This window comes from Tricharina praecox, assembly GCF_024521635.1.
Source record: "Tricharina praecox strain CBS 144465 chromosome Unknown BZA05scaffold_7, whole genome shotgun sequence".
In the NCBI taxonomy this organism is placed as follows: Eukaryota; Fungi; Ascomycota; class Pezizomycetes; order Pezizales; family Pyronemataceae; genus Tricharina; species Tricharina praecox.
In genome coordinates, this window is record NW_026250409.1 from 338572 (window position 1) to 361512 (window position 22941).

The window sequence follows — 22941 nt, forward strand, 5'->3', positions numbered from 1 at the left end:
CCAGGCGGTCATAATCAGTAATGATGATATCCTGAAGTATATACTGCACAGTCTACGGCCCGGACACACGCTCGACGATTTTACGACTCCCAGTAGCTCCCATTCACCTTCCCCATACATACATAGACCTCATTTTTACTTCGCACGATATTGTGTAGCTCACAACCATGCGATGCATGATGCGGAGCTATTGATCTAGGTGCTTGGGGATTAGTTCGTGCATGTGAAGGGGTTCAGTCCAGGTCCAGAAACAGTTGAAAGCACAGGAATCTCAGCGGCGGTGGGTCTAAGTGGGGGCGGCAGCTTAGGAGTTTGCGCTGGAGGACGGACATAGAGTGGACGGATGTGTCTTCCATGAGTTGAACCCTTACAATGATAACGAGAGCCATTCTCCTTCCACTACACTCTCCACGTAGAGTACCTTCCCTCTCGAAGCCCTCGATGGCATGCATTTGTTTCTGTCTGGAGTAGCTTCCACGTGTGCTGCTTACAGTGGGAAGGAGCCCTACTCCAATGGATGTTGCACTGATATTTCCACACCTTGAAAGTTGACCTCCCGCTTTCAACTGTGGCTGACGATACCTACAATACGGTAGATATGGGCAAGGCTTTTCTTTACGGGGCCATTGGCTTCACGATATATGCCACAAACATGTCTCCTTGATGTTGAAACCCAGAGTCGACGACCGTGATTCGACATAGATACTTCGCCGTACCCCCCTCCCCCGGACGTCCAGAGCTATCGTAGAGCACGCAGCGGCCATGCCTACCCTTCTTACAAGAAGCCCATTCTATTGCACGCATGTCAATGGGTCCTGAATCCTGCCATTCAGTAACCAGAGGCCTTCACGGAGCCCCAGAAAGCGCAAACACGATGTGAGTATCGGAAGCATGGGCTACCTAACTATCTCGGCCCAGCTGAGAGCCGGAAGCTAACTGGCAAGAAACGTTTCCGGCCCCGGCCGAGGAGTTTTTTGGCCGGATAGTTGTGCCGGCTAGTCGCAATGTTTGTGGGGGAGGCTGCTGGGGGGTTTGGGGGGCAGCGGGGCAGTGGGGCAGTGGGGCAGTGGGGCGACGGGGACGACGGCGGGGGGTGGAAGGGCTAGGGGTACTGGCGGGTATGCGGGTTTCTGTTCAATGTGCTTTGATCGAAGGGTGTCGAGTCTCCAGATACACAGCTCTTTTCTCCAATGAATAAGTTTACTTTTGAAACGAAGGATTCCTCCGGAAGGTCGGCGGATACGGTGGTTGTCGGGAAGCGCCAGTCCGCTAGCCAGCAATATCTGAGGCCCGACAGATCACGACGTGACACATGGGGATGGCGAGCTCGAGTGCATATGTGTGAAGAGCAAGGTCATTGATATCGATGACGAGGTTTCAATGCGAAAATTGGCATTTCAAGGAAGCTTAGCTCCTCCCCATGCCCGTGTGATCCGTTTGTATGCTAGAGAATATCGCATTGTTGCCTGGCTGAGATAGTGCCCGCATAGCTTACCGGTGGGCAACAAGTCTTTCGAATCGCGGCTACTCCAGAGGCGGGCAGACGCGATCGGTTTGACCGTGGGAACGCAGGCATGTGATTCGGTGAAATCGGCGCGTCCCCCCCCCTGTCGCGCTGGGGGGAGCGCTGGTGGGAGCGCTGGTGTGACGTCATTTGTATGTCATGGCTGCACTCCACAGATCTACAAACTTGGTGTGACCCCTTCCGCAATGGGAATTGAGCTTCAGGAACGTCGTAGAGCAGGACGGACGTCATTGATGAGGGGCAGAGAGTGGGAGGGCGAGAGAGGACCCTGATGGCCACTGAATTCTTATAAAACCATTCGTCTTTCCCGCTTCTCATCTGCTTTTTCTTCTCCATCCTCACAAAACAAGACAATCAACCAACATCCTCACATCCATCCAAACAACTTTCCACAACCAAAACCACCCCTCAAACAACATCTTCACCATGTCTGACACTTTCCGCAAGTCTTTCTCCGACCGCGCCGGCGAGAAGATTCAGCCCGATTCCTCCAAGTCCACCCTCGACAAGGCCACCGAGAACGTCACCACCGCTGCCGACAGTATGTTTCCTTCTTCTCCATCCTCTATCCTGCTCGAACAGATACTAATGCATTGAACAGAGGTTGCTGGTGAGCTCCAGACCGACTCCTCCAAGTCCAACACCCAGTCGGGCTTCGACAAGTCTCGCCGCGAGAAGGACACCATAGTCGACAAGGTGAGCCCAACTACTTTTCCGTCCCTCCTCCTACTATCCTCAGTCTACTAACATCCTCAAAAGGTCAAGAACGTCGTCGGACTCGGCAACAACAACCAGGTCTAAATACCACAATGATTTGACGATTTGAGCGGGATGGGGCACAATTACGGAGTTTGATTTTGTCTTTTTTTCCTCGTTCTTCTTCATCTGTTGTATGCTAGTTCTGGCTGTTTGATCATGGGAATTTGATTCTACTACACACAAACGAGCGGGTCCGAAACTGTTGTGACATCTACCTGGACTGCTTGACTCTCTAACAGGATTTGGTGATCCACCACCACCTGTTTCTATTTGAGACACCGGCATGCCTCATCGCGGGACCACGTTTAAAAGCCCTGTCCTTCACTGGGGCCCGTACCACCAGAGCTGCACTGTTTCCGTTGGCTTTGCTGTCACTTTCTCGCGTTCATTCTCGGAAATATCATGTCACCCCTGCCGCCTCTCCGCCGTCCGTCAACCTTACACCGTTCAGCTTGCGATTGCCAGACCGTTCATCGTAACACAATCTGCAATTCTCTTAATCTACTCCCGCGCCCCACTTCTGGAACCCGATCCTTCTTCGCCGATTGAACACACCGTCAGTCATAAGATCGATGGTGAAGAAGAACACGTCCGTGTCGGATTCCTTCGCTGCAAGCAACCGACCGGTCCAATCGGAATTGCTTCCTTGCCCTAGGAAGTTCCATATGTCGCACAATTCATCACACGGGTGATTCTCCGTGACATAGGCACTTCCAGCCCTATCACACGAGCATATCTTATCTTATCTGCATACTCCCAAAAGGCTTACTCCCATCCGCGGACGTCTGATTCGCTCATTCCAACGACGTCAGGGGTAGAGTACATAAGTTCCCACTTGTATGTACTCTAGATCTCTCTCGGGCAGAAACAAGCTCCAGGCTCCAGCAGTACGGTTCAACCGCCCCGCTGTGTGAGACTTCGAGTTCGCTTTGTCTCCCTTCAAACGGAGACTGCTGCAGGACGGACAACTAAAATAGAGGTTTCACAATCGCCTTCCTACCTATCAACATCATCGACAATAAGAACAGCATCATCATCACCGCATCGACTGACCCCATCCCGCGACTAGCCGCTGAAAGTCCCCAGCGAAGTGCCGCAGCCAAGCCCTCACCCCCGGTGGAGTGCACATGCCCCCAGTATTCTTAATGCCAGCAAGCAGACGGCAGCAGTGAGACTCAACAGACTTCGAACCCGTACCGTATCTTCTGATTCTGCAAAAGCATACTCGAGCGAGTAACCTCTCACTTCTTATTTCTTTCTTTCTCTTCCTCTCTTTCTCTTCTGGCCCTTCGTCCGCCCGTCCGTCTGTCCGCCACACTACACATCGAAATACAGGCGACATGGAGAACTATGAACACCACAACATCGATGTCGCCACAATGGATCGTGAAGAGCTTCAGGTAGGGCTACATGTGATGGCAATGCATTGCGCCACTTCGATTATTTGCTGACATGATTCATACTCGAAGGAAGCAGTAACAAGAGCCTACCTCCGCCTATGTCGCAAGGAGATGATCCTCCTTCTGAGCTTGCGATCTCTTCCAGTGTACGGCGACGCCCATCAACTCGCCTTCCGCCTAGCCGTCCACGACCTCTCGCATCGCACCGACCTCAATGCCGCGCCTAGAATCCATACACCGCCGCCGACCAATGATTCCTTCCTCTCAACTACCAACTTCCCACCCTCCAGCGACACCCTCGCTTCCTCAGCCCCATCTAGCGAGTCCTTACTGGACCCAACCTATCAGCTCGACACCCTCTCGGAAACATCTCTCCTATCTCACCACCTACCCACACTTCCCCCAGAGCTATGGGCGGACATCTTCGAGATCGTAGCAGACTGGGAGCTCGCTACCGCCCTCGGCGTTCACTCCAACCTGCGCCCAACAGCCGACTGGACACGCTGCGCTTCCTCCTTGGACCAGGCGCTCCTCTCCGGCTCGGTCTCGCACGTCACCAATCACATCATGCGCCACCCAGCTTCAAAGCTCACTAAATTCGGCGCCAAGGCGATGATCCGCTTCAGCTACACCCACCTGCTTACCTTCCTGCGCACCACTCGGGCAAGTGAGTTCACCGCCATCTTCTCCGAGCCCTCCTGTCAAATTCCCGTTCTCGCCAGCCGCTTCGGACAAACCAAGGTTTTAAGCTGGTGGCTCGACGCCTCCGACGCCGCCTCACCCAATGCTCTCCCGCGCGATTACGACGAGGAGCCGTTGGACGAAGCCTCACGCAAGGGTCACATCCACGTCCTCCAGTGGTGGAAGACATCCAAGCTGTCTCTCCGGTACGGGCTGGTAATGGACGTGGCCTCGGCGTCTGGCCAGCTGCCCGTGCTGGAATGGTGGAAGAACTCGGGACTGCCCCTGGAATACGACCGCCACGCCCTCCGCTCCGCCAGCTATCGCGGCGAGGTTGAGGTCCTCGAGTGGTGGAAGCGCTCCGGTCTGCGTCTCATCTACGACAAGGAGGTCCTCGTCGAAGCTACGAAATTCAACCGCGTCGAAGTCTTGGAATGGTGGAAGCGCTCGGGACTGACCGTGCAGTACCTACTCATCGAGATCGAGGCGGCGCTGGAAGACGCCATCGGCGGCGGGAAGGAGGCGATGGCTTGGTGGGCTGCGCAGGGGATCCGCTTCGATGTTACCGTCCGCGAGTGGATGGAGTATAAAGTGTTGTGATGATCATCGATGGATGGAATGAGAAGGGATTTTCGTAAACTTTTTCTTTGCTTTTGTGCTTTTGGCTTTGGGATCGAGGTCGAGGTCGGATCAAATGGTGTTGGGTGTTGGGGAGTTTATAACTTTTCTTCTGCTTCTTGATGATTACTTTTTTTCTTTGCTCCTACTTCTTTCTCCTTTTCTTTCTTTGGCACGGCACAGCGACACACACACACATCACATCGCACATGGTTGGCTTAGCCCATGACGGGCGGACAGGCAGACAGGCAGGCAGGCAATTTATATAGATGATAGGATATGGAGTTACTTCTTGCATATGATATGCACTCTAATATCGATCCCGTATGCCCGTCGCCCGGCAATATGATATCAATATCTACATCTACATTATGTAGCCAGGCCCAGCAATGCTTTCAACCTTCACTTCATTTCGATCCCGCACACCTTCACGGTCTATCCACACTCCCTCTATCCTATCCTATCCTTACAGACCAGACCATCTCGCGGAAGCAAGCAAGCAAGCAATACGAAAGAAAAAAACAAACCTGACCAAAGAGAAAAAGAAAGAAAAGAAAAGCAAAACACCCAGGACTTCAACCCATCCCCATCCCACCCAGCCCCACCGACCGACCGACCGAACGACTCCCCAAATGATATAAGAACACGGACATGAATGAGCAAGCAAGCAAGTACGTAGGAAAGTTATCTGCTTCCTCACTGCTCACTTGCCAGCCCCGTCCAGCCAGTGGGCGGGAATAATCCAGATGGGGGTATGGACTGCAGTGGCCTCAGGATCCAGGCCCCGGATCTTGGGTCGAGGCAAAAAAAACGCGATGATCCGCCCGACTCCGCAAAAGCACACAATCTCCGATATCACTCGCCACGTTGAGAAAATCATGGGGAAGGACGTCTTTCTCCCAACCTGTAAGGCTTGAGGCAAAGGCAAGACTTGAGCCTACAACATCAGTGGTCCGATTGAGAAGGATGTAGCTAGTCGACTCCTTCGATACCACTGGGCCGCACATAACTGGGAGTGGTTCTTGGAATCTTCACTTCGTGAGTGTTTCCGTCACTGACAAATCATCCGTAGCCATACTTTTTACTCGCGATTTTGCTTCAGCCCCCTTATTCATTCCATCCAACAATGCAAATCACTTGTCGATTGGCCATATGCTTGCCTCACTGCTGGACATATTTACGTTGTATCTCGCCATCATTCGTGCTTGTTCCGCATCATCAACCCTAGGCAACACCCTCCCTCACCGCGTCGATTATACTTCGAACCTATGGTTGTGCCTATCTATTCTCGGCCACTTTCAACATATCAGGGGTTCGTGGATTGTTTCCTGCAACCTCTGCTCCACTTGATAGCCCACAGCAAGCACGGAGGAGAGTTGTCTGGGGCGAGGAGGCCGAGTGGGCATGGCCGAGGAGACAGTGGGCAACATAGTTTTGGGTATAGAAGTGAGGGTGTAGAGGCCGGCTTTCATACGCACCCGTTTCTTAATAATTAGCTTGAGCCGAAGCGCAAACTGCAGCTGGAGCGAAACAAAATGGAAAGTTTCAAGCTGGTAATGTCAAGCGTCTGTAAGTTCTCACTGCTTTATCATATTGTTACTCCAATGAAGTACTCATGTATATGTCTCATCCTACTCAAACTACCATAGACTGCAGGTATAGGACCTACGTGGATCCACTGGTGGCACCAAAATGGCTGTGATGGGTAGAGTGATGATCTGTGAAGCGATGAAGATTAGATCGCGCACAATCGATAACGGTAAATCCCACGCTAGTCACGCTAAGGGTTTTGCCCCTCCCACACCCACAACGGAATTTGACTGTTAGTCGGTGCGCCGTGCTGTTTGATTTACCTCAGCTTCGAGCTCCATTTCCACTTTCCTTCCACACTCCAACCACAACAGCGAAAATGTGAGTACTATCTACCCCCACCTTCAGCAATCAGCAACATTTCATTGCGAACATGTCTGCCGAATCCCCCCTGCTGCTGGTGCTGCTTCCCGCGACGAACAATTTACTGATTATGTGATTACAGGAGAGCCAAGTGGAGAAAGAAGCGTGTTCGCAGACTCAAGCGCAAGAGAAGAAAGACTAGAGCCAGATCGTATGCATCCCACCATTAGGATCCGTGTCGATGTGCAGTTACTGACAACCATTACAGCAAGTAAACGCCTCGCCTTTTCCACAATCTAGCGGACGCAACCTTTCCAAACATCATCCTACTATCATGAGCCAACTTTCGAATCGGTAACAAACGGCGCGGAACGACAACAATCTTTTCTTCTTGTCCATTTTCAAGCGACAACTTATGACGAGCGACGACAATGGAACAAGTGGGGAGGATACTTTGTGGTGGAAGGATGGATGCGTTATGAGATGGCTTGATGATTGCTTTTGTTTTCATGTCATTTTGGGAGGAGTTTGCGGGGTTGGGATTGCTGGGAGGGACTTTGAGGGTTTACGAGCATCTGTTTTCTTGTTCTTGTCTCACAAGAAGCCTACTACAACAAATCAAAAAAGTAGAAGGTACACTCTGATGAAATTTGTGTGATCGCGTGCTCTCAAACCTCCATTGCGGTTGAAATCTCCGTTGCGGTTGTTACCGCTGTAGTGCGTACGTATGACGCTCGGCCTCTGCCCGCAAGCCCCCCACCATCGTCGACCCCGCCATCGAAGGGCCTGAACACAAAACGCACCTTTGCGCTTCCTGATGACGCCGCAACCTTGTCTTTAGGACAATTCCCTAACTGCGGGATCACGTTGGAGCGCTGGGACTAGTCAATTTACGGCAATAGTGGCTGCTGGCGTCCTGGGGGGAGGCTCCGCCAAAAATTTCTCGGGCTAAAGAATAATCACGTTCAACAACCACCACCAGCTCTCCAGGTCCATACCTCTTCACCGCAACACCACAGCACCATGGCCACTCCCGATAAGAAACGCAAGCGGGACTCCGCTGCTGCGGAATCAACTCACCAGATTAAACTTGTCAATGCTGAGGCATCCGACCTTCCTCCCATCGCTGGTTCACCCCCCGCCCTCCTCCGTCGCCCGCCGTAGCTAACTACCGTCCGGATCCTTAGCCACCACGGTCGGCGTAGCGCTCCCTCCCTTACCATTCGAGCCCTATACTCGTCCTTCTCCCTACGATACCACCAAAAAGAAGCGCGCGCGCCCCGAATACCTCCTCCACGGATCCAACCCGCGGCTCGACTACGAAGGCCGCGAAGTGCCCGAAGACTCGCAGTACCACCGCTACTACGTCGGCATCTTCGACCCGGCCACAAACAGCGTGTCCCTGCACCTCGCGCCCAAAGTCCACGTCACATCTGCGATCCGTGCCCACCGCCAGCGCGATGTTGAAGTCCTCGCGAAGGGCTCGCAGTTCACCTACGCCGAGAGCAAGGTTGCGCTTGGAAAGGCCTTCGGAACGCGAAAGGCACAGAGCGCCCTCACCAGTAGGGAGATAAATAAGGTCGATGCGACGGATATGGATCAGTCCGTTAGCAATGCGATCATCGAGCAGGTCGAGGAGAATACCATGAATATGCCCACCACCGAGGAGCTGGGCAGGAGCATGCAGGATGAGAGACCCGTTCCGAAGCATAATGCGGCTGCTAGCAGGGTAGACGAGGTTTATGCGCGTGAGGATATCATCTCTGAGGAGGAGTGGAACAGTATCTGGGTTAGCGACTGGGTCAAGAATGGGGCTGTCAATACGTATGTCGCTCCTCTTCTTGTTTGGGTCGATGGGAGAGAGAGAGGGCTAATCGATCGACAGGAAATCGACGCATGTCAACAAGCGTGCTATGCAGTTGATACAGGGTTCGGCGAAGGGCAACACCCGCGAGCTGAAGATGTTGAAGTACATTGCATCTTTGATCGACTTCTACCTTTTCCAGCAGAAGGGCCGTGGACGAGTACCTCCTCCGTCACGGGCGAAGACCGCGTTCAGCGCTGGCAATCCCACACTCGTTGAGAGCTTCTACAACAAGTTCACGGAAACCACGAGCGGGCAGGTTAAGAAGGATGAGCAGGGAAAGGTCAGGGACAATGGCGACAGGTGGGTTCTTCTTTGCGTTCTTCGCCCCGGGGACTGAGAGCGAAAGCTAATGGTCATGCAGATATGTGGTATCGCCGCGATTGGAGCAGAAGGTCCTTTACTATCTGGCTGTACTATGCTTGATGGTGGATAAGTTCGACGTGGACATCTACGACCTGAAGCACGATCTGAATATCCTGCCCAAGGAGTGCGTATTCCTCGTCCTGGAAGTATGAGCGGAACACTGACAAGAGAAACAGATTGGCCCAAGCCTTCAAGGAGGTTGGATGTTCCATTAGAGACATCGGAAAGTCCCAGTTGGCGACAAGCAAGATGACCAAGGCCGAGGCAGCACAACATAAGAGGGCAGTTCTCAAGATTCCCCTGGAGTTCCCTCCACCACCAAGAAAGAGGACTGCTGCTGGCGGTAGAAGGTGAGGGGGAGGCTAGAGAAGTGTGATTTCAGCCAGGGTTTGGGGCAATCACGCTTGCTGTATATAACGACGGACGGGACGATCAGAAAATAATATGGAACAAGCATTTACTAGAAACGCTCCAGAAAAAAACACCACGCATCGCATGTACCCAGCGTAACCTAGCGTAACCCAGTAAAAGTAAAGTAAAAGAGTACATAAACGTCAAGGAAATCAGAACTGTCCGGCCTTTATAAAAATATGCCGCCAATCACAACCCTCCGATCCCATCATACACACATTAGAGGTGTCCAACACCGGGGAGGCAACCCTATTTTCTCTCCAGCATAGCTTCAACCTCCTTGAGCAAATTCCTCAGATCTCCATCATCTCCAAACTCCAATCCAAATGCCAACGCCTGCTTCGCCTCTTCGAGCCGTCCCATCTCCTTCAGCGCCCTCGCCTTCCTCCAATGTGCCTTCGGGTTCTGCGCGCGCTTGAAGTCGACACTCAGATTCGCATCCGCCAGGGCCTCAGGCCAGTTATTGGCGCTCATATGTGCCTGGGCCCTGTTTGCGAACAAGACCTGAGCCTCCTCCTTCAGCAGCGGCGCGGGTTCCCACGACGGACGGGACATCGCCATGGAGATGGCGTGGCTGTAGAGGTGGATCGCCTCCTGGTAGTTGCCCTTGCGGAAGGCCAGGTTGCCGCTGTTGCGCATTTTCTCGATTGCGGCGGAGCGCTGGGGCGGGACCGGCACCGGCGGCGGAGGTACGCCCCCGGGTGGCGCCTGCGTCGCCAAAGTCCGGTGCAGGTTGTTGAGCGCTTCGAGGTGCGCGTGCAGCTCTGCGTTGTGCTTCATCGGCGTGCTGATCGTTTGCGTCTCGTTGTCGACGGTCAGAGGGAGCTGCGTGTAGACGTCGATTGCGGAGGCCATGGTTGCGGCTGTGCGGGACGTGTATATGGGTAGATGAGTGAACGTGGTGGTGGTGGTGGTGATGTGCGGGAGAAGGTTAAAAGAACGGAAAGAGAGACTTGAGAGCTTCAGCTTGGGAGAAGTTGAGGACAGGTGGTTGACACAAGTGCCAACCCCCTGTCGGTTGTGTGGCGCTAGAAGTGCTAATAGCCACAGATCTATGATATGTAGCACAGCAAGTCGGCCTTTTAACGATTCAGGTCCGGAACCTTACCCTGGATACCTTGGATCTCTAACAACACCGTCGGCTCGAGATCACCATACACTCTACGATACACACACTATGGCTTCACCAGTCCCAACCTCGTCAAATGCGCTTATTAGGCGCTCCACGGAGACAGACCTCATGCCACCACCACCTCCACTGAAGCGGATCAAGCGGCCGGCGCAGGTGCTCGACGAAGATAGCTACACTGAGGCGCTTGTATGCTCCCTCCCACCCCTCTTCCTCCGCCCCGCCCCTCGGGCACCGGCTAACAGCTCTATAGTCCGAGATCATAGCTCGCGACTTCTTCCCGGGCCTCCTAGAAACCAAGCACCAGCAAGAGTACCTCGACGCGCTCGACTCGCACGATCAAGCGTGGATCGCCGAAGCGTCGCGTAGGCTCACCGAGGTGATGAACACACCGCAGCACCGACGACGAGGGACGTCCTTCGCTACTCCACGGTTCCGGGAGCGGTCAGCTACGCCGGCAATGGTCGCGACACCGCGGACAGGCGGCGAGGAGGAGGAAGTGGAGGAGAGGAAGAAGCCGAAGATGGATACTACGCTCTCGTTGGACGCCTTCCAGAGCAAGTATACGTCAGAGGACAACGCGTCGTTCAATACCCTTTTGGATAAGCAAAACGAGAAGCGGCGGAATGCGTATTCATTCCTGTGGAACGGGAATCATATGGTGGGATTTAGGACAAAGGCGCATCAGAAGCGGCTGAAGGCGCAGGAGGAGGAGAGAGAAAGGACTGGCGAGCAGAAACTTATCGTTGCGCCAGATGAGCGCCCGGCGGTCCCGAATACGTGGAAGGCGGAACCGCGGAATGGGCTCATGTTCACTCCGGACCAGTCCCCTCCCCCGCCGGAGAAGAGTGAGCGCGAGAGGGAGCTCCCACCAAAATCAGTGGTGTATGCGAACACACGGATGCCGCCGCCCGGCGCAGCGCCCCAGGAACGTGCATCATCTCCAACGCCATCCGCAATCTCAGATGCGATCGCGGGAAGACCCCGTCCTCTGGAATCGGAAGCGGACTTTGGTTTCCGGAGTGTAGAGACACCCCGTGTAAACGGCTACAGCTTTGTCGACTCAGCGCCATCACCCTCACCAGCCTCCCTGGGCGCGCCACCTCTCACGTGGGGTGCCGTCGCCGCCATCTCCGACACCACGCCCGCACCCTCTCCATTCAAGATCGCCGCCACCCCGAAACGGGAACTACTCCACCACCGCATGGTCGAAAAGGTCGCCAAGGGCAAGCGCGTCGCGAATCCATCCACAACCATTCCCGCAGCGTCGCCGAGGATGACGCCGCTGGGCGGTGCGGGCAGGGGGAGAGAGATCCCGAAATTCGGCAGTAGTCCTGCTATGACGCCTGCGGGACAGAGGCTGTGGGGGAATCTTACGGAGCGGAAGGGAACGGGGTTGAGGGAGAGTATTCTGGGGAAGGGCGGGAGAGCGGCTGCGACGCCGGCGATGGGCGGGAGTGCAAAGCCATTCCGGTGGGATCCCACGCCTAGAGCTTCGAAGTAGCGTTGTCGTTTGCGTGTGATTTGGTATATGCGATGTGGTTTTTGGATGGCGTTAATTTGTATTTTACTGGAGATGGCATTACGGTACTTGCCTCGTTTGCGGCGGATAAGGCTGTAGATAATTTGATAGAGACCTTCAAGGGTGGTCACTAGAAGTTTAACTAGAGCGGTAGACTAGGTATATAGCGGCGAATTCCGCTGCAGGGTGTCCAACATGACGCACGACCTTAACTTCACCTCTTTTCCCCCACGCCTCCCACCACGCCTCCCACCACGCCTCCCACCACGCCTCCGTGCACTACAACCACTATACATCGCAATGAACATCCCCGGCGAACGCTTCTCAATCGAGGACCTCCTCGCCTCCGACGACGAGGACCACGACCTCCCGCCCGCGCCACCACTAGAAAACTTCATCAAAGACATTATCGAGCAGCCGACGACCAGCGCACCCACGGCACCCGTCGCGCCCTCTCTCTCCAACAAGACCGGGTTCCCGGAGCACAGAAAGCGGATCCCAAAGAACGCATCGCGGTTCCGGCAGCAGCGCGAGCAAACCCAGCAGCCACAGCAGCCGCAGCAGAAAACGGAGAGGCAGCAGATCAGTGATGATAATGAGGCGCGGCTGGCTCGGATGAAGCCTGAGGAGATCGAGGAGGAGCGTAGGGAGTTGCTGGAGAAATATAGTCCGGGCCTGATAGAGACGCTGTTGAAGAGGGCTAGGGTGGAGGATCCGGGGTTTGAAATCAAACGGAAGGGGAGGACAGAGGTTACTAGGGACGTAGTGAAGGAGGAGGAGGAGAATGTGGTAGAGGAGGAGACGCTGGGGAAAGAGGAAGAGCCACGGAAGGTGGTGGGTATCCGTCCAGATCCCATACCGAAGCCGTACAAGCGACCTACAGTCACCGAGGATGACGCCAACGAGACCTACCGCGACCCAACGTACGATCCCGACGACGCTGCACCTCCCGTCTACGACCCAGCTCTCTTCCCCCCAAAGGGGTCTTACCACTTCCCTCGCGCGCCCCAGGCCGACACAGAAACGTTGGACCCAACCTCCCCCGACTTCCTGCAATCCCTCCACACCAAATACTTCCCGGACCTCCCCTCAGATCCCAGTAAGCTCGCATGGATGGCGCCTCCCTCGGAGAACGAGGATCTCACCTACCACCCATCGCAGAACGAGCTCGTGCCCTCGGCCCTCCGGTTCGATTTCAAAGGCGAGCTGTTGCCACCACGGAAGGCGCGGGAGCTACCTGGACACCTCGGACTGCACCACCACGCGGACGCACCGAATGCTGCGGGCTACACCATTCCCGAGCTTGCGAGGCTGGCTAGGAGTACCTTCCCGACGCAGCGCTGTGTCGCGATGCAGACCCTCGGAAGAGTCATGTTTAAACTTGGCACTGGCGTGTACAAGAACTCGGAGATCGAGAATGGTCTCTGGAGGTGTATTGAGGAGGGTAGGGTGCTGGCGGGACTGGAGGAGGCGGTGAATATGAAGGGGGGCCATTTGAGTGTCAAGGCGCATGCGACAGATGCGTTGTGGCTTTGGCAGAAAGGAGGGGGAAAGAGGATGAAGGCCGAGTAGTGGGGAGATGCTTGGGGGGTTTCTGTTTGATCATCAAGTGCATGTGACTCGTTTAGATCATAGCAATGTACACAGATGCTCGAGGTTTAAGCTCATACGAAACAATGACACTCTAAGCCGAGTGATGAATCGATGTTGCCGCATCAGTTGCTACTTAGTAGATAACGAAGAATTCTCCAAATTTTCCGTGATTCCAAGTCCCCAAAGAAGCTGTAGAATCACTTGGAATGACCCTGCACGACGTCTGATCCCACATCCCATCACGCATACGACGATAACCCAATGCTTTTCATACTGTACAACACTAGTACCAACTACACCAAGTATCCTACACCGCCCGGGCACGCCAACACAAATGTCTGATTGAAGGGCATCCCTTTACTCCACCCGAATCCACCCCTTCCAAGCGTTCATCTTAGTGCCTAACCAGCTCCTTTCAGGAGCTGCATCGAGCTCCCGCATGAGCTTGTCGTAGTAGTCCGGATTCCCCTTCGGCTTCAGCATATTCTCAGCGAGCGGGTACTATATTTCCATGTTGTATCATCAGCGCAATCCCACTCCCCCCTCCCCCCTCCCCCCTCCCCCTGTGTTTTCGCATCAACTCACCTGCTTCATAAACCGATCCTCGAGCAATCCCGCAAGGGCGTTTATCTCGCGCTTTACGGTGACGGCATCGAACTTCTCCGCTTGCGGGTGCGGAGTTGACGGCGCAGTGACCGCATTGGTATTCTGCGACGGCAGGGTGGAGTCCGGGTCCGCGTGCGTGCCGAAGTAGTGCGTGACGCGGGCGCGCAGCGCTGTTGAGAAGTTCAGGCTGGGACGCAATGGGTCGATCGGCCACCGCGCGATGATCGCACAGTATTGCTTGTAGAGGAGGGGTTGGAGGGACATTGTGAGTGGGTGTTGGGTGCGGGGAGAGGGAGGGAGGTGGTGGTGATGAAGGTGGGACTGGGGACGGTGGGGTGGTGGGGGAATGCAATGGTGAGGTCATCCTGGGAAAGTTTGGCGAGCGGTTCGCTACCATTCATTTGCCCTACTGGCTGGATCACTCGGAGTTGGGTACTGGTTGTACTACACCAAAATTCATCAGATGGCGCTGCAGATTCAATCGCAACTACGCAACCTATTGGCTGTACGGCATTTGTTCCCTGGAAAAAATAATGTTGTGATATTTAAGGGATGAAGAACTCGGTAGTCCTGCAACTTCGGTATCATTTAGATAAGGCCCAGGTACTTGTCACTTTTCGCTGATCGACAGCTGGACAATGGTTCGCGTGATGGGCGGAGGGGAGGGATCACCATAAAGCGATTGTGTCAGTTGAGTTGAGTAGAGAGAATTGAACGAGCAGAAACAAAGTACATACAACCGAACCCATCCCACCCACAATTGCAAATTGCAATGTCCGCAAGTACATACGCAACAAAACGAACCAGATCCCAGAGAGTACCGTAGATATGCCCAAGTGAAAAGCTCGCAAGAAAAAAAGGTATAGACAACAGAACAGTGAAACCAAACTCCCCCACAAATACCGAAACAAGCCCATCCATCCATCACATCCTCACAATCCCCGCCGCTCCACTACGGAAGCTGAAGATCCAACACAGCCTATGTCCCTCCGCCTTAATAGTCGCCAACAGCTCCTGAATCTCATGAACATACTTCTTCTCCTGCACAGGGACGCTCTGGACGAGCTTCTTCCAGCCCTCGCCATCATCCGGGCCCGCGAGCCTCAAAATCTCCTCCAGCATCTCTGACCTAACGTCGACGGCAGCGATGGGACACTTGAGGTACACGGCGGAGGTCTCCGCGGCAGTGCGAAGCGCCGCATCAATGATCGATTTGCGGTTGATTTTGCGCTGTGTCATGTCGTTGACGGTGCGATTCGCCTTGCGGCCCTTGCGGTCGGAGGCGAGAATGCGGACGTCGACGTCGACGTGCGTTTCTGCGCCGCCCTGGGTGCCGGGGACGGCAAGGTCCGACGAGAAGTGGCTTGACAGGTGGCGGGAGAGACGTGCGGGGCCGCCGTGGAGGCTGCGCCGCTCCTGTTCCGCAAGCTCGGTTTTGAGCCAGGAGATGAGCTCCGAGTTGCGGAGTTCCACGTCTTGCTTCGTGTGCAGGTTTTTCACCTTGAGTGAGCGCTCGCCCGACACGAGGCCTTGCTTCACAGTGACAATCCAGCTGGCCCCGTCGTGCTTGTATTGGTGCACTAGACTGTCCATTCCCGTGATGTTTTTGCCGAGCTCGGCGCGGATGCCGTTGGCCCACAGTTCTTGCAGGAGCGAGATGCCGAAGCTGCGGAGCGCGGTGCTGTCGAATGCGGATACGATCACGTCGCAGCGACGGGTGGCCCATGCACCGGTGAGATGGTGCTCGTCTTCGGCGCCATGCTTGGTTGTGGTCTTGGTTATGCGCTTGTTGTAGGTGCTCATCGAATCTGCGAGTTGCTCCCAGCCTAGGTTTACGCCGACCACGTGGGTTTCCTGAGCATGGTCGTGGACTTTGGACCGGTGCTCTTGGATGAGATTGTCGTACCTTCACCTCGATTAGCAGTGTCCCATCGCACAAACAACCGTAGCAGTACGAACCTTCCACCAGCTGCGAAAACCTCCCTCTTCTTGCTGTCGTAGATGCACTGGAAGACAAGTCCGCCCTTATAGAACTTGTCGTTATATGTGCCGAGCGGGCTGACATAGACCTTTCGGTGGACAGCAAACAGCTTGAGGTATGCAATGACTGATTTCAGATGCTCAAACACCGGCTTAAGTTTCTCGACATTTTTGAAGCCATGGAATATCTCATGGAGACGTTCAAACGCCTTCTCCGGATCATCTCTCCAGTCGAACTTCGCCAAATCATCGAGGGACGTAGGCAGGATCCCCAGCTTCGAAGTAGCCAGCTCATTGCGGATCTTCGACCAGTTCCACTGTCCATGGCCCAATTTACTCACAATGTCCTTTGCAGAGGCTCTCACCGGCGCAGGAATCCGGCAGAAGTCCATTACTGCATCGAGTAGGTTCGAATGGTTGAGGTGGTAGGCCATCTGCACGCCCTTCAAGCTCGGGAATGCATCGATCACCTCGTCGATCACTTTGATGACCTCGGCCTCCTTGAGCGTAAGATCCTGCGAGTCATTGGAAATGATGTCGAAATCCACCTCGACGTGGCTTCGTGGTTGGCCGCCGCTAGTATTCTCCCTGTAGACCGTGCCGAAGGTGAAAGTCTTGGGCGCGGGCGATGTCGACCGGGCAAGGAGCCGGGCGTGCGGAAGCGTCAGATCATGCGGTAGCTGTATAAGATTTCCATTGTGGTCCATGAGTTGGACAACACCTTTGCCTCCTGTAACACCACCGGGGTAGTATTTACTCCTGGGCATCAGTAGGGGCCGTGTAGTCTCGACGGCGCCATGGCTTCGGAAGATGTCGGTCAGACGCTCCTTCACAAGGCTGTGCATCAGGAGGTCCTGTGCGGAGTGCTCCTTCTCCCCGATGTCGTAGGTGTGGTTCTTATATTCCTTTGTATTCTGCGAGAACAACGCCTGCATAACCTGCTGATGATAGGGAGTAGTGGGGTCGGAGAGACTCTGAAGTGCGTGTTTGATCGTTTTATCCTCAATCATGAAGGGGAGCTTCCCAGAATTCAGAAGTTCAACGCTGGTTGGTCGTTCACTCGGAGCATGGCTCAACAGCGTCTTGATGATGTTTCCCTGAACAGTCCTCTTCTCGGTCCAGAAGTCCAACGGGAATGCAACATCTGGTTCGCGAAGTTTGCTCAAGACTTCAGCTCTCTCCATGCCAGAACCTAGAGGGTAAACCATCTCGAAGAAGATGACACCCAGAGAGTACATCTGTATCCGTCAGCACGACAATGCACATAAGCCAGTGAAGAGGTGACTTACGTCGACTTTCTCATCGTAATTGCCCAGACTCTTCCCTATGAGCTCCGGCGCAACATACAGTGCAGTGCCGACGTTTGTCGTGAGGTCGCCTTCTCCATCCGGTTCGCCATTACTAGGCTTTTCCATCTCGCTCTTGACGACTAGAGCCGCCAAACCGAAATCTCCGATCTGGGGATCCCCGGAAAGATCGATGAAGATATTCTCAGGCTTCAGGTCTCGATGAATTATACCGAGACCGTGGATGTGAGAGAGACCCTCAAGGATCTGCCGGAAAAGCTTCCAGCCTTCTTCGAAGCCGAGGCCTTGGCGGATACGATCCCGCAGTGTCTAGAATTGTCAGCAATACAATCAGTTATATCTGCTTAAAAGTCGACATACCAAACGCTCGGCGAGTGACATCTGGATGTACAGCGTGACTTTCCCCCTTTTCTTCTCATTGCTTGTAGTCCTTTTCAGCGCATTGCCTTTAGCACTCGTCTTGGAAGCCGTTGAGTCTTCATCGTCGGAGTCACTCTCATCTTCTTCCTCGGTATCCTCATCCTCATCCGATTCACCGCTATCATAAACGTATCCAGCACTGTTGGAAATAAAGTCCAAACCGCCAGTAGTACTATGTGCGAATTCGACCCCAGAAATAGACTCCTCCTCGTCATCGGAGCTGATAGTATCGTCCTCGTCGTCCTCATCGTCCTCGGCGATCGCCGAGCCACCCACATGCGAAGAGTCCAAATCTTCCAACCACGCCGTAAAGTAGCGTACGACATATCTGTGGTTCAACCGACTCAGCAGCACGACTTCCGACAAGATCTCGGTGAGTTTCGCTCCCGAAGTTTGCTGGATCTGCTTTATGGCATACTCGCGGCCATCAAGCCTGTTTCTAGCCTTGACGACCTGTCCGTAGCCACCTTTCCCGAGCCGGCCCAGCTCCACAAAGTCGCTGGCGTAGCGGCTCATTCCGGGACCGCCGGCCATCGATCCGTGTCTGCCACGGCTGTGGTTGCGTACGTGGTGGTTATTCGACATTCCCCACGAGATCCCCGAGTTGCTCAGAGGAGAAGCGCGTGATTCTGGCTGCGTGATTGGGTCATCGTTTCGGAGGAATTCGGACGGAAGCAACTCAAACGCGGTTGGCCGCTTCTTGATATCCGTGCGGAAGATACTCTCGAGGAAGTCGAAGAGAGATTCAGATAGTGTGATCGAGTCGATCAGCTTCTGCGGAGAATCGTAGTTCTCCACTACATTGAGACCGAATATCATCTGCAAAAATACAACCCCAAGGTTCCAGATATCCGCCTTTCGTGTGGCTTTGTGATTCGGCGCAGTGCCATATGGAGACATCTCGGGAGGGGACCAGTGCCCAAGCTTCACCACGGTGCGCGAAAGAAAGGTATCTCGAATGGCGATTGCGTAACTGATATCGGCGAGCTTGGGTGCAGCATGCGGTCCTGATCTTCCGCGGAAGAGAAGAATATTGCCGGCATGGATATCTCCATGGATAGCGCCATTGCGATGCACATAATCCAGACCCTCCAGAAGAGAAATCATCCAAGAGCGAGCAACATCGGCAGTCACACAGTCCACAATCTCCAACAAGTCGCGTAAAGATCCCTTGTTCGAGTATTCGGTGAGGATTGAAACCCTCCACCCGGTGGAGCCGGACCTGGTGATCTTGGATTCATAAAGCGCAACAACATTTGGATGCCTCAGATTTCTCAGAGAGTCGATCTCCCGTTCGAGATTCTGGATCTTGTGCTTGCCCTCGGAGGAATCACCGAAACTATCTGGTAGCTCTACTTGCTTCAGGATGAGTGGGAGATTCTTGCTCTCGTGTGCCGGGAAAGCGGGGCGCACGGTGAAGACCGTCATCAGCGGACCCTGGGCAATCTTCACCATTCCGCACACCTTGCGGAAGACAAATGGTAAATCCCCATCGTTCAGATGGATCTTGACGGTTCTATCAAAGAGGATACAATCCTCGGCGTCGGCGGCCGCATTTCCTTCCTCCTCCTCAGCCAGCAAGGTGGACTTCCGACGCCTTTGGTGAGTTTCTTTAGCATTTTCCCGCTGGCGTCGCAGCTCATCCTCGATCTCTTTCTCCAGCTTCAACTGCTCGGCCTTCGCCTCGTCTTCGCGCCTCTTGCGCTCTTTCTCCTCCTGCTGCTCCGCCAGCTTCTGTTGCGAGATGACTTTCAGCGCCCGCTCCTGGTCTAGCGACGGCTTTTCCTGATCAACTAGCCGGTTCTGCACAATATTTTCGAGCGCATCTTGCAGGGCGACGGCAATCTCGTAGATCATTTCTTGGCCGAGCAGTTTTCCCGGCATCTGCCTGATGATCCCGCGCAATCGCTCGAGATGGTGTGGTCGGATCTGGTTCGAAGCGGTCAGGGACAAATCCGGAGCTGGTTCGCAACGTCAGCCAAACAATTCCGCAGCAGCAGCACCACCAGCCAATCCGACTGACCCGTCTTTGGATATGTCGCCGACATCAACACCGAAAGCACACAGAAATATTCGTCGTCCGAGGGCGCCTTGAGACGCAGTTTGAACTCATGTTCGGATTTCTACAAGTGCGCCGAGAGATATTAACACATGCCCGGCGAGTTATATCCACGCAGGGATATCCATCAATAGAGGTAGAGCTGCGGACTCACATTCCACGCACCAGGTCTCTCAATGCGCTTGTAGTCTTCCATGAACACCGACTGCAAGACCTCAATCTCATCTTTCTGGATCTGCTGGTATTCCAGCACGGCTTTCCCGGGCGTTACGGCAGGTAGCGGCGCGGCCACCGGCTTGATGGGTGATTTAGCATTGCTGGGCTTCTTGGAGGGAGTCCGATTTGTATGCGTAGGCATGCTGTGATGGTAGGAGCGTTGGTCGCTATGGAAGAGGAGGAGAGTGGGTAGATAGGTAGTGTTGTCGGTCTTCACGAAGAATGCGGCAGTGGCGTCGGTCTCTACGGAGAAAGAGATGGAACGAGATGGCAAAGATAATTCTCTTCTGCTATCTGATACGCTTTCGCGGTCCTTGCCTTTAGTGTGTCGCGATACGTGGTACGAGGTAGGTACGAGCGTGGTCCTGATACGTGCGAGGGTTCAAGGGTTCAAAGTGTCGTGCGGATTTCTTGATAGCTATGATGACAGAGAAGGTGAATCTTTGGTAGGCGCAATAGCAGCATCTCAAGCCGCAGCTTCAGAAGCGGCGGACGGACATGTGGACTGGAGATTGGTTCGGGTGTTTTTGGTGTTGAGGAGGAGGAGGCGATATGACTCCTCTGTGGTTGGTGGTGAAGATAGGGTGGGTTATCAAGTGATGGGGGGTGGTTAGGGATTGGCCGTTTGGCTTTTGGGCGCTGGGCCGTTGGGCGTTGGGCTGGGGGTGGCACGCCTAGCGGGATACGAGCATCGAGGGGCATCTCACGTGCTTTTGTGCCACGGTTGGTGGGAGGGCAGTCTTCAGGCTGCATCTGGGCCGGATCTAGTCGTGAAGAAGCTTAGTTTGCGCCGAACAAGCAAAATATTACGCGCGGGCTCACGCTGCCCGCTGTGCTGCAGAATGCGGTTGCCGCCAAGACCCGGTCGTGTTGACAAGGTAAACAACAGCCATCCAGTCTTGAACATTGTTGTGTGTCCGGCTGTACCATCAGGCGTGAATCAACTTCGTTGTCGCGTCGCCACAACTCCAGCAAATCCAGAGAACCATACCGATCCTACCACCGTCGAACAGTCCCGCTGAGAACAAAGACACCACCGAGCAACAGACGGAACGGATCTCTACTTCTGATACCCCGTGTCTTTTTGTCCCCCGAAACGACAATCGCCATGCTCAACTGGCTCACCGGAGGAGTCGTTGGAGCACCCGGGGGATATGCAGCTGCTACGGGAAACCAGAATCAGGCGCTGGAGCACGAACGGCCACAGACACCGCCGCCTGTGGCGTTCGAAGGTAATCCGCGTCCTACGCCCCCTTACGACTCGACTGACGTCCTTGCAGAATATGACGACCCTATGCAACCCCCCCAGACTCCCGCTGCTTTGTTCGCCGTCAAGGCCTTCCGAACAGCAATCTTTGGCACGCCGGCTCCAAAGCCCCCCCGGTTCGTACGAGCACCCCAGCCCACGGAGCCAGAACAGCCACACTTCACTCCGGTAGAGGATAACCCCACAACCGACAACAATCTGCCCGTTCCTGAGCCGACGAAAGCGGACAGGAAGGTGGAAGATAAGCCTTTTCTACCGCGGAGACGAGAGTCTAAGAGACCGGACAAACGCTCGGAAGAGAAGGAGGAACCCAGACCAACGCGGAGGCAAAAGCTTACATTCCAGGACGATGCTGAGACAATATTCGATGCTCCCGCATCAGGCCCGTTCAAGGTGGCAGCTCATAATGTCAACATATTCGACTCTGATTCTTCGAAACCCGCTGAGCTCCCCACATATCTGGCACAGGGGACCCCCGCACGTTCTGCCTCGCCCACCAAAGGCATCCTGATGACTCCCGGGATTGCCGTCCGCCAGCGGAAGGCCGTGACCTTCGATCCCGCGACAAAAGCTGAGGATGTCAAGTCCAAGAACACTCGTGTCAGATCCGGTCTTCCGCTTGACTTTCCCGGAAAGTTCCCGAGTCCCTGGACCCCTAAGAGTGGTGCGCCTCGTCACTCCGGTTCTCTGGAGGAAACGTCGCTTCCGATAGGATCGGTGCCCAAGAAACGCGGGGTCCAGTTCGAAGTCACCGAGTCCTCGCGGATCGAAGACCTCCTCAACGAATCCGACGACGACCACGAGATGGCGATTCTGCACGACCGCGATCTCACCACGGACATGAGTGCGCCCAAGTCCGCATCCGGCCAGTACTGGAAGGAGCATGCCGAGCACCTCGAAGGGATGGCGTTGACAAAGGTCGACAAGCTCCGAGAGCGTTGTGGCCTTGCGATCGACTATGCCAAACGCAAGGACGAGTACTGCGTTAACCTCGGCGAGAAGCTGCGCGAATATGTCGACAAAAATAAACTCTTGAAGGCCGAAGTCAAGCGTCTCCAGGGGGTTTCGCAGTTCTCTTCCACACCCGAGGGCGCTGCACTGGCCGATGCCATGCACCTGCTCGCCGAAAAAGAGGCCGTCATCTCGGCTCGCGAATCCGATCTGGCGCGGATGCAGACACTCAACGAGCAGTACGAAGCTAGACTGAAGACATTTGAGGATCTGCTCGACAATCGCGAAGACAAGATTACAGAGCTATCAATGACTTTGCTTTCTGGCGAGAGCGCCTTCGACGAGGAAGACTCGGAGCAGGTCAAGGAATTGAA

General features: G+C 54.5%; 9 protein-coding genes across 9 annotated transcripts; 6 read left to right on the top strand and 3 right to left on the bottom strand.

Moving 5' to 3' along the window:
• Positions 1 to 1732: 1732 nt before the first annotated feature.
• BZA05DRAFT_472476 (heat shock protein 9/12-domain-containing protein) lies at positions 1733 to 2465 on the top strand. The gene is made up of 3 exons (XM_051488019.1): positions 1733 to 2066; positions 2127 to 2221; positions 2285 to 2465. Exons 1-3 carry the CDS (start codon positions 1952 to 1954, stop codon positions 2324 to 2326), a joined length of 252 nt encoding a protein of 83 aa, XP_051341089.1. The 5' UTR covers positions 1733 to 1951; the 3' UTR covers positions 2327 to 2465.
• An 866-nt stretch (positions 2466 to 3331) lies between these two features.
• BZA05DRAFT_246894 (uncharacterized protein) lies at positions 3332 to 5169 on the top strand. Its single transcript, XM_051479977.1, has 2 exons — positions 3332 to 3684; positions 3758 to 5169. Exon 2 carries the CDS (start codon positions 3796 to 3798, stop codon positions 4963 to 4965), a length of 1170 nt encoding a protein of 389 aa, XP_051341090.1. The 5' UTR covers positions 3332 to 3684; positions 3758 to 3795; the 3' UTR covers positions 4966 to 5169.
• A 2369-nt stretch (positions 5170 to 7538) lies between these two features.
• On the top strand, positions 7539 to 9947 carry BZA05DRAFT_246793 (RNA polymerase I associated factor, A49-like protein). Its single transcript, XM_051479976.1, has 5 exons — positions 7539 to 8005; positions 8064 to 8700; positions 8762 to 9043; positions 9105 to 9230; positions 9283 to 9947. Exons 1-5 carry the CDS (start codon positions 7900 to 7902, stop codon positions 9458 to 9460), a joined length of 1329 nt encoding a protein of 442 aa, XP_051341091.1. The 5' UTR covers positions 7539 to 7899; the 3' UTR covers positions 9461 to 9947.
• BZA05DRAFT_392158 (uncharacterized protein) lies at positions 9572 to 10520 on the bottom strand. Its single transcript, XM_051483061.1, has one exon. The coding sequence runs from the start codon at positions 10370 to 10372 to the stop codon at positions 9767 to 9769; it is 606 nt and encodes a 201-aa protein (XP_051341092.1). The 5' UTR covers positions 10373 to 10520; the 3' UTR covers positions 9572 to 9766.
• Positions 10521 to 10694: 174 nt separating this feature from the next.
• BZA05DRAFT_424743 (nuclear protein DGCR14) lies at positions 10695 to 12150 on the top strand (the record flags this gene model as incomplete). Its single annotated transcript, XM_051485926.1, has 2 exons — positions 10695 to 10835; positions 10900 to 12150. The coding sequence occupies 2 exons, from the start codon at positions 10695 to 10697 to the stop codon at positions 12148 to 12150; spliced, it is 1392 nt and encodes a 463-aa protein (XP_051341093.1).
• Positions 12151 to 12396: 246 nt separating this feature from the next.
• Positions 12397 to 13875, top strand: BZA05DRAFT_392160 (RPAP1-like protein). The gene has a single exon (XM_051483062.1). The coding sequence runs from the start codon at positions 12469 to 12471 to the stop codon at positions 13738 to 13740; it is 1272 nt and encodes a 423-aa protein (XP_051341094.1). The 5' UTR covers positions 12397 to 12468; the 3' UTR covers positions 13741 to 13875.
• On the bottom strand, positions 13876 to 14720 carry BZA05DRAFT_392161 (uncharacterized protein). Its single transcript, XM_051483063.1, has 2 exons — positions 14347 to 14720; positions 13876 to 14262 (listed from the first exon to the last, which is right to left on the bottom strand). The coding sequence occupies exons 1-2, from the start codon at positions 14629 to 14631 to the stop codon at positions 14119 to 14121; spliced, it is 429 nt and encodes a 142-aa protein (XP_051341095.1). The 5' UTR covers positions 14632 to 14720; the 3' UTR covers positions 13876 to 14118.
• A 347-nt stretch (positions 14721 to 15067) lies between these two features.
• BZA05DRAFT_370686 (kinase-like domain-containing protein) lies at positions 15068 to 20986 on the bottom strand. Its single transcript, XM_051481659.1, has 6 exons — positions 20288 to 20986; positions 20098 to 20197; positions 18015 to 20035; positions 17637 to 17963; positions 16327 to 17585; positions 15068 to 16273 (listed from the first exon to the last, which is right to left on the bottom strand). Exons 1-6 carry the CDS (start codon positions 20489 to 20491, stop codon positions 15292 to 15294), a joined length of 4893 nt encoding a protein of 1630 aa, XP_051341096.1. The 5' UTR covers positions 20492 to 20986; the 3' UTR covers positions 15068 to 15291.
• A 283-nt stretch (positions 20987 to 21269) lies between these two features.
• Positions 21270 to 21784, top strand: BZA05DRAFT_350562 (uncharacterized protein; the record flags this gene model as incomplete). The annotated part of the gene is made up of 2 exons (XM_051481280.1): positions 21270 to 21581; positions 21630 to 21784. Coding segments are annotated over exons 1-2 (279 nt in total), but the record flags the coding sequence as incomplete, so codon positions are not given.
• Positions 21785 to 22941: the final 1157 nt, after the last annotated feature.